The sequence below is a fragment of the Botryllus schlosseri genome, chromosome 16 (genome assembly GCF_051294905.1).
Source record: "Botryllus schlosseri isolate E-star chromosome 16, Bs_hap1, whole genome shotgun sequence".
In the NCBI taxonomy this organism is placed as follows: Eukaryota; Metazoa; Chordata; class Ascidiacea; order Stolidobranchia; family Styelidae; genus Botryllus; species Botryllus schlosseri.
Genome location: NC_137251.1, coordinates 19,022,222 through 19,042,281, shown reverse-complemented (window position 1 = coordinate 19,042,281; position 20,060 = coordinate 19,022,222). Strand labels below are relative to the sequence as shown.

Sequence of the window (20,060 nt, the reverse complement as noted above, 5' to 3'; positions counted from 1 at the left end):
GCAGTAGGCTATTCGTATCATGTTTATCACAATCTCAACATATAAGGTACAAGGATGTCAATTACCCACCTGATCCAAATACACGCATAACCAATAACCATAAACCAATTATTAAATTTAGATGTAAGCCAATTTTGCTTTGATGTTGTTTTGTACATTGCTATGTTCTGCTAAGGATGCTTGTATTGTGTATATTGGACTGTAGAAAATTGCATGATCTAACATTGCATGATGACAATATGCAATTGAATAGTATATTCATGTTGAAATGAACCCGAATATACACCGAATATACACCCGACTGTCACTCATCAGGGGTAATCGTCAGCAATGAGTAGAGAACTAGAAAGAATATCGTGTATATCAACAGAGCAAAGTAGTTTACGCATTGAAGTGTCACTGTGATTGTGGCTACGTGGGAAGAATGTTAAAGCGCTCACAGGAACGCATAAATCAGCATGTCCCTAGATTCATTAGAACACGCTCATCACGCTCGGTGAAAAGGTCACCCCTGACTCATCCGCTTAAGATTGATACGGAACAATCAAAGGCCATATATTCTGCACTTGGCAAACACTTGTAAGATAATCCCGCCTGTGCTAAAAATTTTCAAGACGATAGACTTCGCGTACTCGGAAAGGGTCGTTCACACTTTCATTTGCGTGCCTTGGAGTCGACTCTTATCAAAATAACCAGTCGAGACTGTGCCAACAAAAAGAGCTCGTGTATCTAGGGGTGGGTAAACTACGGCTCACGACAACATTTTGTGCGGGCCGCGAAGGCAACGAGAAACGTGATACAAATAATGATGAAAAATTGTAGTGAAGATACGAATTACTAGAGCAAGTTGATTAAACTTTTTCCTAATATATTTTATCACGATATTGAGCAAGTCGTAATCCTAATTTTGCATTTTCTGATTTAATTGTTAGCCCAATATCCCGATCTCGGGGTCTACGCATTTTGAAACGGTTCTGTTGCTGAATATCCGAGACAATCGAAACGGAAATGAGTTAGTTCGGATCACAATTGTGATTTTAGATTAGAACTTTCAGTGCTGTAATTGGAAAAACCGATCGGTGCGTGTTTTTGGTGGATTCGTCCTCTATATGCGAAGTTAGTTGCACATCATTTAAGACTTCGGTCTTAATTCATTCCTAATGAGTTATCCGAAGTGATACAAAAAGCGGAAAGTTGAAGATGAATGCTATCAATGCTACAATCAAAAACGAATCAAATGATAGGTAATCCTACTTCTGTTTCAGCATCCATGGTAAGGCAATATGTATTACATGTCATATTATGATATTTTATAATGAATTTGCTGCTGCAATTCAAAACACCATTTAAATCCAAACATCCTAATTATAGGCACAATTTATTAAATTATGAGGTGCAAAATAAATTGACAGAATTGTTAAAATATTTGAGACAATAGTAAATTATGTTGATGTCGTCCCCACAAAATAACGTGAAATAGGCAAGTTTAATACAGCAAACCCTTTGCTGAAACGCGTTTAAAGGTAACATGCTCGTGTCAGCATTGTGCGTTCTATAGCTTAACCAAACGTGGAATAAACATATCTATAAGCCGATCTTTGCTCACATATTCAAATTTCCATCCGATCCTAAGAGTTGCCACAACCTACTATCTTCCCTCCTTATTTCGACGACTTGATTCAGGATGACCATTGACCAGTCTATAAAATCTCGGTAATGTTTCTGACGCATGTGCGTTATTATCAAATCTACATTTAAATTGTTTTAATATACATATGTATTATCTCCAAGTCTTCAGTTACTATATATCAGGGGTTCTGAAAGCGGCGAAGGGTATAATTTTTGGTATGTAATATTCAAGTATGTAACATTTGTTGAGTTTCAAATAAAATTCTTTGCGCGTGGTGCGATTTCCGGTGCATCGTTTGTTGTTGTTGTTTATTAAACATAAAGATTTGGCACTTATCGCCCGATGGCCTTTTGTACCACGGTCAAAGACATTGTAAACCAAAAGAGAAGGTCGTATAAACGGTGGATCGGTTGTAAATTTCCGAGGACACTGTCTTTGGTAATATCGGCCAATGAGCGAGACACGTGGAAAAGTCATAACAACAACTTGGCTGGATCATAAAAATGTGCCGACCTTTGTATTACATAAATTGGTTTCAATTCACGACTGGATTTATTGTTCAACCTTATATTCCCTGAAAAACACTGTCAGGCACCAGTAGAATGCTTTATTGTAGGGGTGTGCAACGATCTAGTGCGGGACTATGCGAGATAGGACTTGTGAGGACAACCCATTGCGCGCCAAGACACGTGAAGGTATTATGTTTTGGGCAGCATATCAACAGGTACAGTGCAGTGTCAAAAAGATTGGCGGCCATAAATCCCTGGCCAAATATGACCGTCGCTGGCTGGCTAATACATTCGATATTGATATGTCTGGTCGTCAAAATAGTCTGAGTAGACAGTAGTACAAATGCGACCCGTAGTGAAATAATACACCTTAATTTTAAAGCGCGTCGAGTCAGACATGTTCCATGGAGCTGCATTACGTAAGACTGCTGTCTGGGTGTTCTCCATACCGTATACATGCCGGTGAAATGTAACATAGTTATATTTAAAATGTATACGATTTGATGTGTGAGGCTTGGGTCGCGAGATGCCACTAAACCTCGGATTTGGGTTTAAGAATCACTGCTTCATATATTCTAATAAAAGCTTGCGTTTTGGTTTGTAAAAACGATTTTACCATAGTGCGGCCCACGAATGTAATCAGATGTTGAATGGAGCCCGCGAGCTGAAAGGTTTGCCCACCCCTGGCCAGACCTGGGCAAAGTGCGACCCGCGGGCCACATGCGGCCCGCGTAAAGTTACTTGAAATTCAAAACATAAAACCTACTTTTCAATGTTGCTGCGTGGACTAAACCGATCGGCTGTATAAACTGAACTGAAAATTCGTTTACTTTCAAGCCTGTTCATTATTATGCCGCGATTATACGTACCTCGCATGCGTAATCCAGATTCAAAGTAAAGTCAATGCGGCGAATTATGCCGTGACAATCAAAGTCACAAGAATTCACCAAGCCGTCTTTGTTGGAATTGTCACATTACGCATTACACCAGTGGTTTTCAAACTTGGGGTGCTTGATAGCATCTGAAGGGGGGTGGCTGCGGTCAACTGAATGAAATTTTCGCGCTTCGCGCGATTTACCTTTGATGTCTAGTTTTTGCTCTATGTATTTTCCGAATTTCTTATTTAAGAATTCTCTCACCAACAGTCATAAGAACCTTCCATGAAACTATTAATTGGGATTGCTAGCATTCTGGATTCATTTTGTGATATGACGATAAAGGTGGTGCTGAATTGTTCACTATATCATAATGAGGGCGTGTCTAAAATAGTTTGAAAACCACTGCACTGCACGGTCTGCCCTTCAAATTGCTACGTGATACGTTTCCAAATCCCTCATTCGTAAAACAAGTCCATTGGTACCTGTGATTACTATGAGTCATCATCACCCATTAAAGGTGAACGGGCATGTCAAATAAGGAAACCCGAAAGCTGAAATTCAAAGTCGGTTTGGAGCAATAAACATTTGTTTGCTGAACCGGTCTTTTTAGTAGTTACTACCGATCAGGTCGCTGTGTTTAAAAGGAGTGTAATTTAAGTCGCTCTGATGACAAAAACACGAAGACATGCACTCGGTCAAGGGAGAGCGAAATTCAGAAAAACTAAGCTTCACTGCGCAACAAGGCTATATTTCGCCAAGCTACACAGTGTTCGGAAAGCAGCGGCCAAGACAATAAGCCGTGTAATATCCCAAAACATTTTAATGTCTTGATAGAAAAATGCTGATGGGGATATAAAGAGAGCTCAAAAGGTATCATGTTTAACATTGTTACGAAATATGACGGCAAATAAATATTCTTATTTTGGTAATTAACCGTCACCTTCTCATTCCCTAATATCAACACATCCACTGAGCAGCATTTATTAAAATAGCAATTCACTGCTTGCGCTGGAGAACATAGCTGAATTTTTTGACTCGGCCCGCCAACGTATTCTCTGCTTCTCAGTTGGTCCGCGGAGAAAAATAATTGCCCACCCCTAATCTATAGTCATCGTCTCATCGCTTCATTATAATTCGAATCTGGTACACCCCTGTACACCTCATCCGAGTGCTAAATCCTTTTAAAATTATGGTACACCCTGGGGTGTACGAAACACCCGGTTGAAGAGCTATGTACTATAACATCTTCACTTCATTACGATTTATCCTCCATCCACTACTTTTTAGATTTTATGTTACATAATATCTTCTCGAAGTACCAATCTTTGAATTTTTTCGGTAGGGTCAAGCCCGCCTAGAAGATCTAAAACACCAAAAGTCTAGTTTTTTACTAATTTTTTTACGACATAATTGTACTTAAAACTTCAACAAGAACTTTGGAGCATCCATTGAGCCTTCTCTATACTTCGCCCGCCCGCCTTCTCTATACTCCCGGCAAGGGCGCAGGTCATAGTTTTTGTCGCTATGCTAATGCGAATTGATTCCTTAGCCTCAGCGAATATTCATTTCATTTCAAGATAAGCAGCGAAATTATCACATGATACGCGAAAACACCTCATTTACATACATGAGGGAGGTGAAAGTTTGGTCAAAGTGAAAGCTTTCACGGCGTTGACGTATTTGACTCCCACCATGGTGGCAAATTCACCACCATTTAGGGTGTGACGACTAAAGACACACCATAAATGATGGTATAGGGTGTAAAGTTGTGTCAGTTGCAATGCAAGTGTCTCTGCTACTTTCAATATAGCAGCATGCGGCGTTGAAGTGAGTCTCTGTTGTCATAAACTTGAAGAAGTCTTGATGAAGTCACCCTATGAGATGTATAAGTTTTATTCTGGTATGTTCGTGAATCGTTTTCCTCACCTCGAAGATTGCAGCTTGGCATAGAATCCTTTCTAAATCTCTTTTTTCAAACTCATCTGACAATCTTTTACGGTTGTTATCTTCTACTCTTAAGTGATACCAGCGCACCTGAGAAGTAGGGCAGGTTGTCCAATTTTTTTTCTATTAATCCGCATCTTTTCGAGCTTTTTATCTTTTGGAAATTGGTGAAACGATCGACCAGGATTTCGTTTTTGCGTAGCTGCACCTAAAGTGCCAAATACAGCACAATGCACCATAGTGGCAACAGCATGCTGCAAAGCACTCTGGAACAAATTAGACGCCAATTTATAGGAATAAGAGATCATTTCAACTTCAACAAAAATCGCAAAATAGACATTAAACGTGATAAAGTAGTAGGCCTATATGCGGTATTTTTATAACAAAACTTGAGCAACAGACATTCCGTAATCCTAACAACTCGTAGTCTACTTGGACATTTGAATAAAAAAGCGGTAAGTTTTTTCATTTTCGTTTCGTGTAATAAGTTTTGGTCGATTTCTGCGGATGGTGCTCAAAAGGATGGAAAGCACTGGTGTAACTGGTTTTGATATAACATCAATGCTTTTTACTGGCAGGAGTCCCCACGAACCCAGAAACGCCAGTCCGGCTATCCGCCGACATAATTAATGCTCTTAGAAGTTGAATACAAATAAATTTAAAATATTATAATTTATATTCAGTTTTCACGCGCACTCTCTCACACACATGAAATGTACAGACACAGATCACGTTCGGACATGGCCGCGTTTCTTTTCTGCACCGTCATCGTCGTTCGTTTTTTCGCGCGTTTCGGAGGAATTTTGTTGTTCAAAAGGTTTGCACTTAGTGGTTGAAGCAGTCACAGACCACGATTCCACCGTCTGACAAAACGCAAACTCCTACAGGCATCTTCATCTGTCCCGGTTCAGAACCCTGGCTCCCAAAGCAAGTCACGAACTTTCCATCGCTCGTCAAGACCTGAACCCGGTCGTTGCCGCTGTCGCACACGATCATGTTGCCGTGATCGTCTTTGGCGACACCTTGCGGATACCTGAACTCAGACTCGTTCGCTCCTTCCGATCCGACTTTAAGAAGATGGCGGCCGCTGTGCGGGTCGAAGACATGAAGCCTGTGATCGTGCCAGTCACTAACGACCACCTGCGAAAAGGGTAAAATGTCACGAGAGTTCGTAAGGAACTGACGACTCCCGTACTCTGCCGTTTGAAGTCACGGGAAGATAAAAACGGACATCCCAAACTTTCGGAACCGAACTTCCGAACGAACTTTCCCTCCTCCGTGAAGACTTGAATTTGGTGATTCAGATTGTCACAAACGTAAATCAAACCCTTGTCGTCTGTCGCTGCTCCAACAGGTTGGCCCATTTCTCCGTCTCCTGAACAAATGCTGACGTCACGTCACACCGATCATTGGCACGTCACACACCTGACCTGTTCCTTCGACACCGAACTTCCGGACGAACTTTCCTTTTTCGTCGAATATTTGGATTCGGTTATTCCCCGTGTCCGAGGTGATAATCCGTCCACGTGACGTCATACACACGTCATGCAAATAACCGAACTGACCTTCCGCTGTTCCTTTGCACCAAATGACTCCCTTCACTTGTCCGTTGACGTCGAAGATCTTGAAGCACGAATGTTGCAGCCAAAGAAAAGTGGTCGGAACAAAACAACGAACCTGGATCCGGTGGTTCTCGCAATCTGCGACCGCGATGTCGTTAGAGTCCGTTGAGCAAATGCCACGTGGATATTCCATCTGTCCTACGTCATTGCCTTTCGTCCCGAAATATCTGAGAGCGGATTGCAACGACTCGATTTCAAGCTTTGTTATGACGAAACTAAAACCATTTACTTTTTCACTCGTCTTTTGATCCGACATTGCCAAGGAGCGTCCGTTTGGTCGTCTAGCGCTGTAAATTTGGGGGCAGGGGATAGAGAGGCTTATTTCTTCGTCAACAAGGACAATCAGGATGATTAGCCTATGCAAAAATACTCAAAACAAAAACACAGAAACATTAATACTAACTAACTCTATAACGGTATAGGCGGTTGCCGGCGATGTGATACTGATTCATGTCATTCCATTTCAAGCACGTTTCAAGGTAGGAAAAGCGTTGTAGGAATTCGACATAAACAGCCTATGAGAAAAGAGCTCTTAAAGATATATGGCGAGCTAACCTGATGCCCGCGGACCGCCATCGAGCTCCCTATTTTCCGTCAATTCCCTGGTCAATGAAATCACTTCGGTATCTGTAATGGTAACTAAACTTGAACATAGCTTTCACTACAACATCCATTACAAAAGAGCACTGCACTTCTACCTGATAAAGTTTGCTCAAAACTCGTACACCCCCTGGCCACTGTTCAGCATTTTTGTTATATACGCCCCATTTCATATATTTCCATGTATATCATACGGCTGTATTCCAGTGGAGATTCGTCGTGGCCCAACTGGGCGATAAATAATAATCATGATGAAGTAGCTACCTGTAACATCGCACCTAGGAGAGACCTTGTGGGGGCTTTTTGCCATCGCAAAGATTCTACTTGTAGAAGCTGAATACCCTCACAAGCTTGCTCGAGTATTATTGTCAGGAAAACTGTCTGGGAATCGTTCTACAGTCGCGCCAAGCGCAAAATATTTTCAACCTCATGAATGAATTTCGTCTATAATATGTTTCACATATTACTGTCAATTATCAATCCATTCTGTGCTTCAATTTGACACCACACCATTTTAGAGTGCAGTGCCCTTTGATTGTAGGGTATTGTTTTATTGCTTTCTGTGACTAGTAAATCAACTGAAATAGTGGTAGGGATCTTGGCTCACATTGAATTTAGTACTGCACCCAGTTATTACCTTTAAAATGAATGTATTCCAAACAAAGCGACCCATTTTATATAATGGTAATGTGCGGTTGCGGGTCACAACACTAAACAGTGCCACCCCATACTATCAGTGTAGGGATCAAGTCACTACCTTCGAGTCACGAGTCATTTCGAGTCATTGCACATTTTGACTCGAGTCAAGTCAAGTCAATCGATTTTCGAAAGTGACTCGAGTCAAGTCAAGTCACTCGATTTTTGGAGGTGACTCGAGTCAAGTCGAGTCAAGTCACAATGCAAGTCAAGTTGGCTTTTCGAAGTATGAGGCATGATTATGTCATTTCATTTTGTTGGCTGTCTGAAATACAGATTGAGTGGTCATTGATTCTGAACCAATGAACGAATATAGAGTTGAATATACACGCAAGAAGACGCTGTATCGCTCACATATACCTCGAACTGCTAAACTACGTAAGTAATTGCATAGCCTCAGTTTATATTTACCAGCCAAAATAGAGAATAGAGAAGCGAATACATAAGATGCACTTTACAAACATTCCGGCCTGCGCCAATGGTTGATGACTATATAAACTTTATTCGAATTCAATTTCAATAAACCAAGAGGTTTGGTTAAGGTAAGAACAGAAAACAGAAATATACATTTTACAATTAAATTACTTTACTATACTAGTTTACGACATCACAAGCTATAAGCTTCGATCACTTCGTTTGCGGTCAATTTATTTGGGAAAGAACAATAAAGGCACAGTGAAACGCAAAATCATTGAATGATTAATCGCTTTCGGGGGCTACACGAGCGTTTCGCGAGCAATACGACCATATGCAAGATACAATGATTTTTATCGACACCGATTACTTGATGACTTGAAATTGACTCGTGAATTTTGCTCCGAGTCACGAGTCAATCCACATTTTTGATACGTCGAGTCAAGTCAAAACAAGTCATTTGAGAAAAGTGACTCGAGTCAAGTCAAGTCATAGGAAAAAGGTGACTCGAGTCTGACTCGAGTCAAGTCATGACTCGAGTCATCCCAACACTGCATACTTACCATGAACAATATTCTGAAGATTTAATTTTGAAGCTCTCAAATACAATTATATTTGGTTAATCGTTTTGAACAAAAAGCTTCAAAGCATCTTTAATGTACAAAGGGCTCTCACTCTCAAAAGTGGTACAGTGTCTCTTTTTTCGATTTCGACACGCTGTTCGCTGCGCAATAAAGTACTTCGTTCAAAACATTTAGTGGAAAATAACCCGAACTATCGTGATGGCGACCCCTGAACGTTTCCACGCCCTTCAAAATCCAAGCCGTCCCTTTGGGGGGTGCTGGCGACCAGTTTATAAAACACTGCTTCAGGGTGTTTGGCAAAAGTGGTCTAGTTGTGCACACCACATGCGCGTTAAAGTTGTAATAACAGCGATGAATTGCAAATTTGATGATCTTTTCAAAGCGATTAGACACGTTGCCGAACCAAGATAGGTACAGAAACATCGCACATGCAATCATCATTGAAACATGTTTGAGGTCCTAATTTGGTGGCTACTAGGGTTACCATATTTTTGTAGATAAAATTCCGGACATTCTTTAGCGCTCACTAGCAATAAGGTTTGAACACACTCAGTCAATGTGACGTCACACTAGCAAGCTTCGCCTATCGTCTGTACACACGAGTGGAGTGAAAGTGAGACATAGATTTTTAATTGAGCCGTCTCTAATGTGAGCTCTGGTATGATTGCTTGGGTCTGTAACAGATTTCGTCACGGGCCAGATGAAATCGTCTGGTGGACCCTACCCGGTCCGCCGGCTGTGTGTTTGACAGCCCGGCTATACTGCTAGGTCCGTGCGGTTATCTGGTTGTGTATTGTAACCAGGTTCGAAACAACATTTTTTCAGCCCCCATCCACCCATAAAAGCACTAATCTTGGGCCCACCGTAGGGTTTGTTTGTTTGTTTTATTGACACATCATTGGCGCTTATCGCTATTATAGTCATTTGCACCCAGTACATGAATTTCATTAACGACAGGTGTCTCTTTTTTTCGTTTTTGCTCCTTCATCGTGATCTGTAGCTGCCATCTTTCAGGAGTTCGGCTCTCTCTTCCACTGGGCTTTTGAAGGCGCTGTATTTACAGCGGGATCGGCGATGAGGAGCCCAGATAAACCTCCGACACATAGAAACATGGCCGAGCCGAGCCGAGGGTAATCGATGCTACTTCTTGCGGGCTTACTATATGCATCTGCTTGTTAAAATTTGTGAATTAAATCTGTCAATAATATTGGTTCTTTCATATATTACTATAAAAGACAACAGTAGTTTGCACATGCACATCTGTTGGTTTCCGACCTTTTATGGCCGCAAGCTTATTTCCAATTTGAAAATGTTCCGCGGTCCAACTCAAAAAAGGAGAGGCTGATTAATATAAAAGTCAGCTTGTCCAAAATTACTCGCGACCTATTTCGGAAGCAGATGACGTCCAACATCTTCTCGATCCCCATAATAAAGGAAAACGAGCCTCAGGTTTAGAACAATTGTCTTTGACTAAAGTAATGCATCCAAACGGCCTTGAACTACTCTCGGAATCAGTGTCGTAGCAGCCACTTTGTAGTTGTGGGTCTGCGCAAGGTGCGGCAGGCTGCAAGGGGGCGGCAAACGTGAGGTGATCAACTTATTTTATTAATAAACACTACAGAAGTACTGAAAAAGGTAGGTAATGCGTGAGTCGAGGTGAAGTGATGGATAACCATTTTTTGATAAAATCAAGTGGATCTCATCTAATTCACGAGACAATTCATGCAATATCTATAAAACAGGACAGGTTCTGCGGCGTTTACAAACATGTTATTTTTATGGTATCCCACGACCGAGTCAAGTCCAAGACCGGGTCCAGTTGTTTATCTCTTCTTTTCTCGAGTTCAAGTCATGTTCATCACCTTTTCTACACCTCTGCTTGGGCGATACGAGTCCCTCGTACACATAATATACCATTTGTCACTCTTAACAAGAGATTACCTGTAAACAACTTGTCGAAGTACTGTTGTAGGTTTTGCTTACTTGCACTACTTCTTTGCACTAAGTGATTTCGGTTTTAGACTACTTCTACTTCCCAATTCTCAGTTTTTAGGCAATAGTAGGCCTAGAATACCTACCCCTTTACTTACATGGAAATCGCTACTTGTACTTGAGTGTGAATTAACGTCGTTATTTCCACTTCTACTTGAGAGCAAACTATGACTCCTTTTATCCACCTCCATTCTGAACAAAGTCATTCAAACAGTTAAAAGACTCTTTCTTGCCCAATTCGTCTCGATCACAAGTCGACTCAAACAAACAAAGTGAATCAAGTCTCGTAATATGGAACATTACTCGATCCATTTTAACCCTGGATACAGTAGCGCATATAGTTTACCCATGTACTCGTTGTCTGAGCTCCAAGAATGAAGACCTAGGAAATAGTCAAATCAATAGCAGCAAATTCTCTCACCTTCGGTCACGCGCTGCCATTGCTCGAGATTTGCCTCGCGGTCGAGCTCATCTTCGTTAATCTCAGATTCGGCCGCTTGTTCGTCTACAAGTGATCAGAGGTGGTAAAAGTAGTCAAGAAAGCTACTCAAGTAGAAGTAGAAGTAGCGACGAGAAAATTTACTCAAGTACGAGTGGAAGTACTTCATTCATAACCCATCTAAAACTACTTGAAGTGTAAGTAGAATTGACTGACTTTAAATCTACTCAAGTAAGTAAGTAGTTCTGGAGATGATCGTAATTAGGTCGCTTGGATTTTCAAAATATGCAAATTGAGCTATGGCGAAGGTGCAGATCTTGATTCATATTGATGCATTACAGAAGGTATCGAATTTTTAACAACATAAGCAATCGTCCGCATCATGGGATGAAAATGAAAGTATTGATATGGAAATGCGATACTATAATCCTCTGTTTACTCGAACAGCCCGATTTAGAAAATATCATGGTATGGCGCCCTCCCCCATATTATAAGGCCCGTCGTTTATTCGAAGAGCAATATAGAGAAGTTGTAGCGGATATACGGTCTAAATACTTTGTCGATTAGAAAAAGTTGATAAAAATATGGTGGATCGTAAAATGCCATATTGTGTAGCTTTATTTTCGGAAATTATAGGCATCACTTGCTTTTATACTTCAACATGTATGTTCTCCAGACAAAAGAACTGAAACTAATCAGAACTCAAAGTATGGTAGTGGGAATTGAAAGAGAAATATAAATTCTACCCATGTCTTTACTCCGGTAATTTTCAAAGGTGGTATGCTAAAACAGGTCTAATGCTAAAAAAAAGTTGGAGTTCACTTTTCCAAATTAGGACGCGCTATGGACTGCTAGATTACGATATCATAATTAAATTCTAGATTGCGAAGCGTCAGTTTCAAACATTATGATTGGCCGGGCCATATATACTGATATATTTCATATGGGCGACAATTCGGTGTGAACGGAACCACGAAACCCGCTACTTAAATTATATTCACCAATACTCTCGTGTAATCATATTGGTCACTCCATATGGACTGTGCGCGAAGTGCGACGAAAATTCTGGGTTTTACTCAACTTTTATGAAAATAAAGTATCGATACACCGACAAAACAGCCCTCAAATTCCTCAGGCTATCTTCCTCGGGTTACTATATTTTGAGATCTGGGATAGAGGAAACTTTACAAGAGCCAATAACAGACATTGAAACTGGAGATTTTTACGGGAAATCGTGATCGGTTGTGAGTTGACTAAAATTTCAAAAAGATCAATTTACCTAGCCGTGCCTGAAAACCGGTTGCGGAGGAAAATTTGCGTTGGGTGGCCCTTTTTATTTTTAGTCAACCTTTACTAACGTTAGGTGTATTGAAGGGCAGTTTTCTCGTCTCAATCTTGCCGATATTACCATTTTAGCTGCCTAACACTCACGGAAATAAAAGAGGACGCTTTACCAAAAAAGAGGAAATTTTTGCGCCCTCGGAGTTTTTTTGAAAAAAAGAGAAGACAATTCCTCATAAAAGAGGACCTTATGACTTTTGAATAGTATCACCAATGACGTGTTATGTTTTTTCGTTTCGACTGATACTTCTAGAGTTTTGAAATTGAAATCGTAGGTACTTTGGATGTGCTGTCAGTTATAAAGAACTTTTCCGCAAATTGGCATCACATTTCGATGCGATCAATAGGAAGACAGGCACGCGTGCCATTTGTGGCAGGCGAGATGACTTTTCATGGCACGCAAAATGATTTCACGCAAATGACATATGGAGATCGAGCTTTTGCAAAAATTGGAACTGAAGTTTTCAAGATGTACAGAGCTTGCAGGTCATTCAAAATTATTTCGTAAATGAACATAAAATAGAGTATTTTAGGGCAGATTTTACTTTATCCTAAGCTTTTTTTTCGCGCTTCGCGCGATTAGTTGGGATCTAATGTATTGATTCTAATCCGGGAGCCCCCAATAAATAAATATGTGTTTATAGAACATGTTTTATAAAAATAATATGCATAACGTACAGAAATGAGACAACCGTATTAGCAGTTATGAAAGATCGCTAACCGACGTAGGATGCTTTAGTCTAGGGGTGAGAGAGAGAGAGAGAGTCTTTATTTTAATCCCACTAAAATACATAACACACGGCAGTGATGGTGGCACAGAAAATATGCTTGCACAGTATTCGGTATTAGATAGGAATGATCGATAAGACCGTGAAGGTGATCTAGTCTGATCACACCAGCATCAAACAGGTACACTTGACTCTAAGCAGTCTGGCTGTAAAAAAGGTTGCAGTAGGTAAAAAAATAAAATAGAAGAAAAATTAAACGATGGTAGCAAATGATCAATGAAGCAACGTCTGGGCGAGGTAGGGCAACAGTGTTAGTGTAACGACAAGAGGTGATCAAGTAGAGCTTTTATGAATCTATTATAAGGCAATTCACGGATGTGTGGTGGTAATGCATTCCAGATGATAGGTCCCGAGTAGTCGATAGATCTCTTAGTTAGGTTGCTATTGGGTGGGGGTAGGTAGATATTTCCTTTAGACGAGGATCTCGTGTAGTGGGAGTGGACATTTTTGGCAGGTATGAAAAAGTCATCAAACACAGGAGGCCAACTATTGGAAAAATATTTGTGAATGACTTTTGATACTTCGAAGCGGTGTTCACTGTGCAGTCTACGGGAGCTCAACTATTATATGAACCGACATTCCGGCGCTGGGCATTTTCACGTAAAGATATAAAGACATAAAGTTTCGGGCAACATGTGACCATACGCTCCGTGCGGTGTATGCGTTGCCAAAATGATTGTTGGCGATAAAACCTTGAACTAAAAAAACAGCACCTGCTGGCCAAAACTTTCGACATTGACATGTCCACTGTCAAGGCTCCGAAGTAACCAGCGCCAAATACTCAAGCGCCCACAGCTTGAGCTGCACGTATCCAATGAGACCCGGCTATAGGAAAATAATGAGCCCCGTGTCGAAGTGCGAATTTTGAATCGTGTTCGTCTCTCGGAAGGAGATATTCTTTTAGTTTCGTCTGGTGTGCGAGCGATTCAAATACATCTGGAGCAATAAAAATCTTTAACGCTTTACCGCGATCTTTGTAGACAAATCTAGTGTCCGACCAACTTCAATGTGACACCGAACCGGCTTGAATGATGCACAAGGGTAGGTACATTTTTCATCATCATCAGAACATATCACCGTAACAACCCTGATTGGCCTGTCACTAATTGGATATGGTACCAACATAGTGTCCTATATGGTGTCGAAAATTGGTCTACGTCATACTTTCCATTTGGTCAAAGGCAAATTGACGGTAATTTTTGAACGGCTTGTCGAGCATTAAATTCGATAAAACGAGTATCAATCGAAATCTGACGCTTTACTGATAACGGTAATTTTAAATTATATTCCGCTCATGGCCCTGGAACCCCCACAATCAGCCCCAAATGATTCAATGTTATGATGATTGGCATGGTGACGCAACAATGCTGTCTGGGGGAAACGAGAGAGTAGCTCAAGAGCAAAGGTGCGGCTGCGCGGCGAAAGTGATATGAGAGTGCTCACTGCTCAGCTGCTGGCGTCGCGGCAATGGGCGTTGGGTAATGAGCTTGTGTTTCTAATTACAATCGGGTCGCACTCCCGCCCTATCTTCGCTTTGATTCCCATTTCTTCCTCATATACCTTAATCCTATTAGCTCTTACACATGCTTTGATATCTTCATGGTAGCCATTAGCAACGTGTGTCGTGTGTTTGCTGTTGCCCTGCTCTGCGGTTAGCAAAATCGATTAAATGACAGGGTTATATAGACTATCCTCAATATTGAAATATAAAGTGTAGACTCACCCATGTTGATCGTCGCTGTTAAAATCTTATGTTTTCAAGTAATTCTGCGCAATTAACATAGTAACCTTATTCATAGGTCTACACAGAGAACTGAAGAGAAGATAAAAAATCATATGTGTTGTGTGTACGTGCATGGTGAGGGTTTCAATGACTTTGCGCCGCACCCGTCTGTCAAGACGCTGCTGAAGTAAATACGAATATAGGCAATGATCGGTGCATTTTTGTTGAATTGCGCTTAGCGTTGTCCATAATATCAATGCTGAGTTATCCAAAATAGAACTTAAACTTTAAACAGAAATACATAATTGGAAGACAATCCCTTCTGCGAATTTGATCCATGGGCACTGGGCAGCGCCCGTATCTTGAACACATACACTGAAACCCCAATAAAACGATTATATATTGAAGTCTGATGCGTCCTCTGACCTCAGCGAAATACATGGCAAATTGTCACATACTATTTCATTCACCGATTGGGCCATCCTGAAATTTATACAGAGTTGTGGTGACCTTCACATAACATCTAGTCCTGCCTATGTGGACAAGGATTGTATCGAGTTTTGACGCTGGGGATCGTTCAAAATTGCCAGAATACTCTTAACGACACATTACAAGTAGTTTCTTCTTATCTAATCGCCAATGGCATATCGAAGAAGACCCGATATGGCTCTAGAGCAGTGGTTCTCAACCTTTTTTTAGACACGCCCCCCTTTTTGATAGTGAGAAATTTCGCGCCCCTCCTTATCGTCATATCACAAAATCTAACCGGGATGCTAGCAACCCAAACAGATTGTTTGATGGCATGGAAGGTTATGAGTGTTGATGAGAGAATTAAAAATATGAAATGAGGTCTGTATATAGAGAAACACGCGTGAACTGGAGGCAAATCGCGCCCAATTTTTCCAATTGACCGCTTCTTCGCGCCCCCCTTCAATGCTTTCACGCCCCCCAAGGCCGATGTCATGGCTTGAAATTTGAATCAAAATTTGGCCGCAAATCACGAGTCATTCTATAATTTTCATTGGTAAGTGACTCGCATCGATTCAAGTCATTCGGAAAACTTGAGTGAGTTATCCCAACATTAATTTTCACGCCAAAACCGTATTCATTAATTTTCTGTTTTGATCGTTTGCTAAGTGGGCTGACTCCGGCTGACACTCGTCCGGCGGTAATCATCAGCAACTACTAGAGCAGTAGTCGGGAAACTTTTTCTACCTAAGAGCCTCAAACTGTTACGTCACAATTGAAAATCCGTGACGTATTGGTAGCACTAATATATGGGATTTGTATAGTGTGTGCCATATTTTTTTGCCCACATACGTAGGTGGAGCCAAAAAGGGTCACTACAGCAATGCATAGCCACCATGAGATACGTTAGTGACATGCGGCTAGGGTGGCAAGTGAGGCAGTGCCACTGATGTCGTCAAGGGTAATGCGATAAAACACAATGCGATGTAATGCGCAAGGAGGATGTCGAACGACACGCACGCAGTGGCGATCCCAGAGTGCCCGAAGTGTTGAAGCCGCACCCCTAGTACTTTCTAGTACTACTAGTACTTTCCATTCCTCGTGAGCGCTTTCTATCGTCGGGTCTTTTTTTTTTTGCTTTCATGTCGCTTAAGAACGGCAACGGCGGGAAAAGGGGAGCTCAACGGGAATCAAACTGGATCCGCCAGATTAGTGGGCGCTTATCGTTATCACTACGCTATCTCGCCCACTCGGAAAATCAAGAAACCTCCAGTAGTTGTCGGTATTTTCTATCGATGTTTATGAATGACTAGATTTTGAACATTTTTATTCACAAAATCACGGGATTTTCGTATTTATTGTTCGAGAATAAAGCGCGAAAGGAGATTTAAGGCACAGGAGGCCAAGCCTCACCTGGGATAGCCAAACTCAGTAGCTTAGAATTGATAATCACAGACATTGATCAAATATAATTGTCGCGCTGATTCCCAAAATCTCAGTACTGAACTGATCGACTTCTAAAGTATTTGGCGTACGTGACGCTGCGCTACATTCTGACATTTTACGGGGGTGCTAGAAAGCTATACTTACCAATCAAGATCATGGATAGTTATTGCGTTGTTTTCAATTTGAATTTTTAATTGTGAATGTCACTTCCAAGACAGTTCACTTCTCGGCTTAGATCAGGAAGACAACGCGGATTTGAAAGCTGCATTGTCCTACATGCGTGACCACTGACCTAACCACTGACTATGTCTGCTATTCTTTTTCATCAATCAAGGTATCGTGCAATACAAGATTGCGAGGTGCGCAGCCGCGGTTAGATCGAATTCGCGAGTGATATTAGTCAACGGCGCCACAGCAACTTAAATTTTGGGATTTCGAAAAGAGGGCGGTACGAGCCCCTAACCTTGGATATTGAATATCTAGCTGTCTTGACCTCTCAAATGCATATGTTTATGCCGGCACGAGAATAATTATTCTGGCCGTCATGATAATTTACTAACAAGCTGCTGCAATATTGAATAATTTGGCACTAAATTAAAAAATTCTCAAAGAGCCATCCCTTACACTCAAAAGAGCCATATATGGCTCGCGAGCCATAGGTTCGCGACCACTGTACTAGAGGATGGAAAAGAACATCATATATCAACAATCGTATCACAAAATATGATGAGATTGTTCATTTACGAGGTTATTTTCCATTCTCTACTAGTTGCTGCCGATTAACCCTGACGAGTGTCAGTCGGAAATATTCGGGTTCATTTGAATATAAATACACTGTTCAATTGTATATTGAAGTTCTGTACCTTAAAGAAGCTGTGGAAATTATATTTAATTTATCATTATGAGTAATTTTTTGAGACAAACACGTGCGGCCAATCAGTGATTATCCCTTACCGCCAGCACAATGGGATTTTACTTAGTATTGCGTAGCTCGCATCGCGACAATTGGTTGCTGATTAAAACATCGATTTTGATGGCATTGCTGCATTTCCCGATTTACGTTCGCAAAGCATGATTGAATAAATATTATGGGCACTGGGATAAATTCCAAGTAGCAGGCACCAGGCACACACAATAGTACACTGTTCACAGGGCCGTAACAGCACTTCGTCAGCCCCCCCAAAAACGGTGGTTTTGGGCCCCCCATAGGGAGGAAAACCGGACTTCTGTCGCCCCCAGACCCCCCTCCGACTATACGCTCTTTACATTGGATCTACGCTGTTTCTTCATTGGGTGTCCGTTTAGAGCAGTGGTTCCCAACCTTTTTCGACCAATCGCCCCCTTTTCAAGGTCAACACCGATCATCGCCCCCCAAATTTTGTGTACCGAAAATTGGGCATACAACCGGCGGGTTGACTAAAAAAAAGGTCAAATTTTCAGCTCGATATCCAATTTAACACACTTTTGTAACTAAATTCCTGTGGGTGAACTAAAAAAAAAAAGGTCCGCCGTTTTCGCCCCCCGTCGCCCCCTTTTGGCTATTTTCGCCCCCTGTCGCCCCCTTCGTCATTTTCGCCCCCCTAGATCGCCAAATCGCCCACGTTGGGAACCACTGGTTTAGAGTGAGTCAGTTTTGGCTGCCTAGTCGCGCGAAGCGCGAGAAATTTCTAGAATTCGTGCCTTAATCGGTCAATATGATCGGGATTGCTTATTATTGCTATCAATTTCTATCCTCTCTCTGATTCCGTAATCTAATTTACAGGTAGAGCTAAGTAAGGTGTGCTCGAAAAAGTAGGACCCCTCAATAATAATTGTACATATCCGGGTGTATACCCGTTGCCATGGACGAAACAGCACTTCGCCAGGCCCCCCAAAAACTTGAGTCTTGGGCTCCCATAGGGTGATGAACTGACCCCCTCCCAATCACGTTGTTCGATTTTGCCACGAAATGACAGTTGTACTGTATTGTTCAGTTAGCCAGCGCCAAGCGCGAAAATTTTTGATAATCCATGATAAAATCGGTCAATAAGATCGGGAATTGCATATATATTGCTATCAATTTCTTGTCTTCTCTACTCACGTAATCAGATTTACCGGCAGAGCTGAGTGAGGTGTCTTTGAAACTGTAAAGCCCGTAAATAATAATTAAACATCTTCTGAAGGACGGACTCGTTGGTATGACTTCGTTACATGATGTTACTTCGTGATCAAAAAATATAGGATCGCCCAACGTACTAAACTACTATATCACACGATTTCCAATTGGTATTTCTTCACTGGCATCTAATTTTTCCCTGCGGGGTGGTATTTCTCTTGTGAGGTTCGGATTACCAAGACGGGAACATTCGGCGCCAGTCATTTAGGCGCCTATGAACAAATAAACCTATATGTATTTCGTATATATAACGATGTTTTCGGTCACCATAGGGGCAGTCCTTTTCGGCCAAGGTTTCTCACTGCCGATCGTTCTGGCACGCTTCTTGGAGTCGCGTGATACATGGCCTACTACTGTATATGTCTTGGTGCGTCGCGTCGCGGGAATGGCCAACGCCGATATGCCCATTTCTATCAATCTTGCGTATTTTTCCTTGGGGGAAGAGTACCCAATAATCATAACATTAGGCAAATTGAAATCGCGCGCGCGAAAATTTTTTGAAAAAGTTGCATAAAGTTTAAAAAATACCCTATAATTTATGCTAATTCACCAAACAATTTGGGCCCCCTTTCGAGCTCGCTTGCGGCAGTTACGGCCCTGACTGTTCAACTCTGTTTATTACAAAAATGGTTGACAAAATATTTTAAACGCGGCTTGCGGCCCGCATCGATGCAAATAATGCATTTTAATTTGTTGAAGGTTAACGTATATTTGTTCGTCAAATCGCGATAGGAGATGGTGTTTCTCAGAGCGCGCGATGAAATCTACGTTTCTAACGACGAGGTCGAATTTGTACATCTAATAAGGATCGTTAGTTTGCTGAAATCAGCA

The 20,060-nt window shown here is 41.4% G+C and overlaps 2 protein-coding genes across 4 annotated transcripts; both read right to left on the bottom strand.

Moving 5' to 3' along the window:
* Window positions 1-5,465: 5,465 nt before the first annotated feature.
* LOC145459309 (uncharacterized) lies at window positions 5,466-16,384 on the bottom strand. Of its 3 annotated transcripts, none has more exons than XM_080337955.1 (5): window positions 15,161-16,384; window positions 11,291-11,374; window positions 6,813-7,210; window positions 6,639-6,750; window positions 5,466-6,584 (listed from the first exon to the last, which is right to left on the bottom strand). In XM_080337955.1, the coding sequence occupies exons 4-5, from the start codon at window positions 6,714-6,716 to the stop codon at window positions 6,354-6,356; spliced, it is 309 nt and encodes a 102-aa protein (XP_080194081.1). In that variant the 5' UTR covers window positions 6,717-6,750; window positions 6,813-7,210; window positions 11,291-11,374; window positions 15,161-16,384; the 3' UTR covers window positions 5,466-6,353. The 3 variants fall into 3 exon arrangements, with proteins under 3 accessions (XP_080194081.1, XP_080194083.1, XP_080194082.1); XM_080337957.1 differs by having other exon boundaries at window positions 15,161-16,383; XM_080337956.1 differs by lacking the exons at window positions 6,813-7,210; window positions 11,291-11,374; window positions 15,161-16,384 and having other exon boundaries at window positions 6,639-6,806.
* LOC145458760 (protein brain tumor-like) lies at window positions 5,787-6,325 on the bottom strand. The gene is made up of 2 exons (XM_080337227.1): window positions 6,146-6,325; window positions 5,787-6,101 (listed from the first exon to the last, which is right to left on the bottom strand). The coding sequence occupies exons 1-2, from the start codon at window positions 6,323-6,325 to the stop codon at window positions 5,787-5,789; spliced, it is 495 nt and encodes a 164-aa protein (XP_080193353.1).
* Window positions 16,385-20,060: the final 3,676 nt, after the last annotated feature.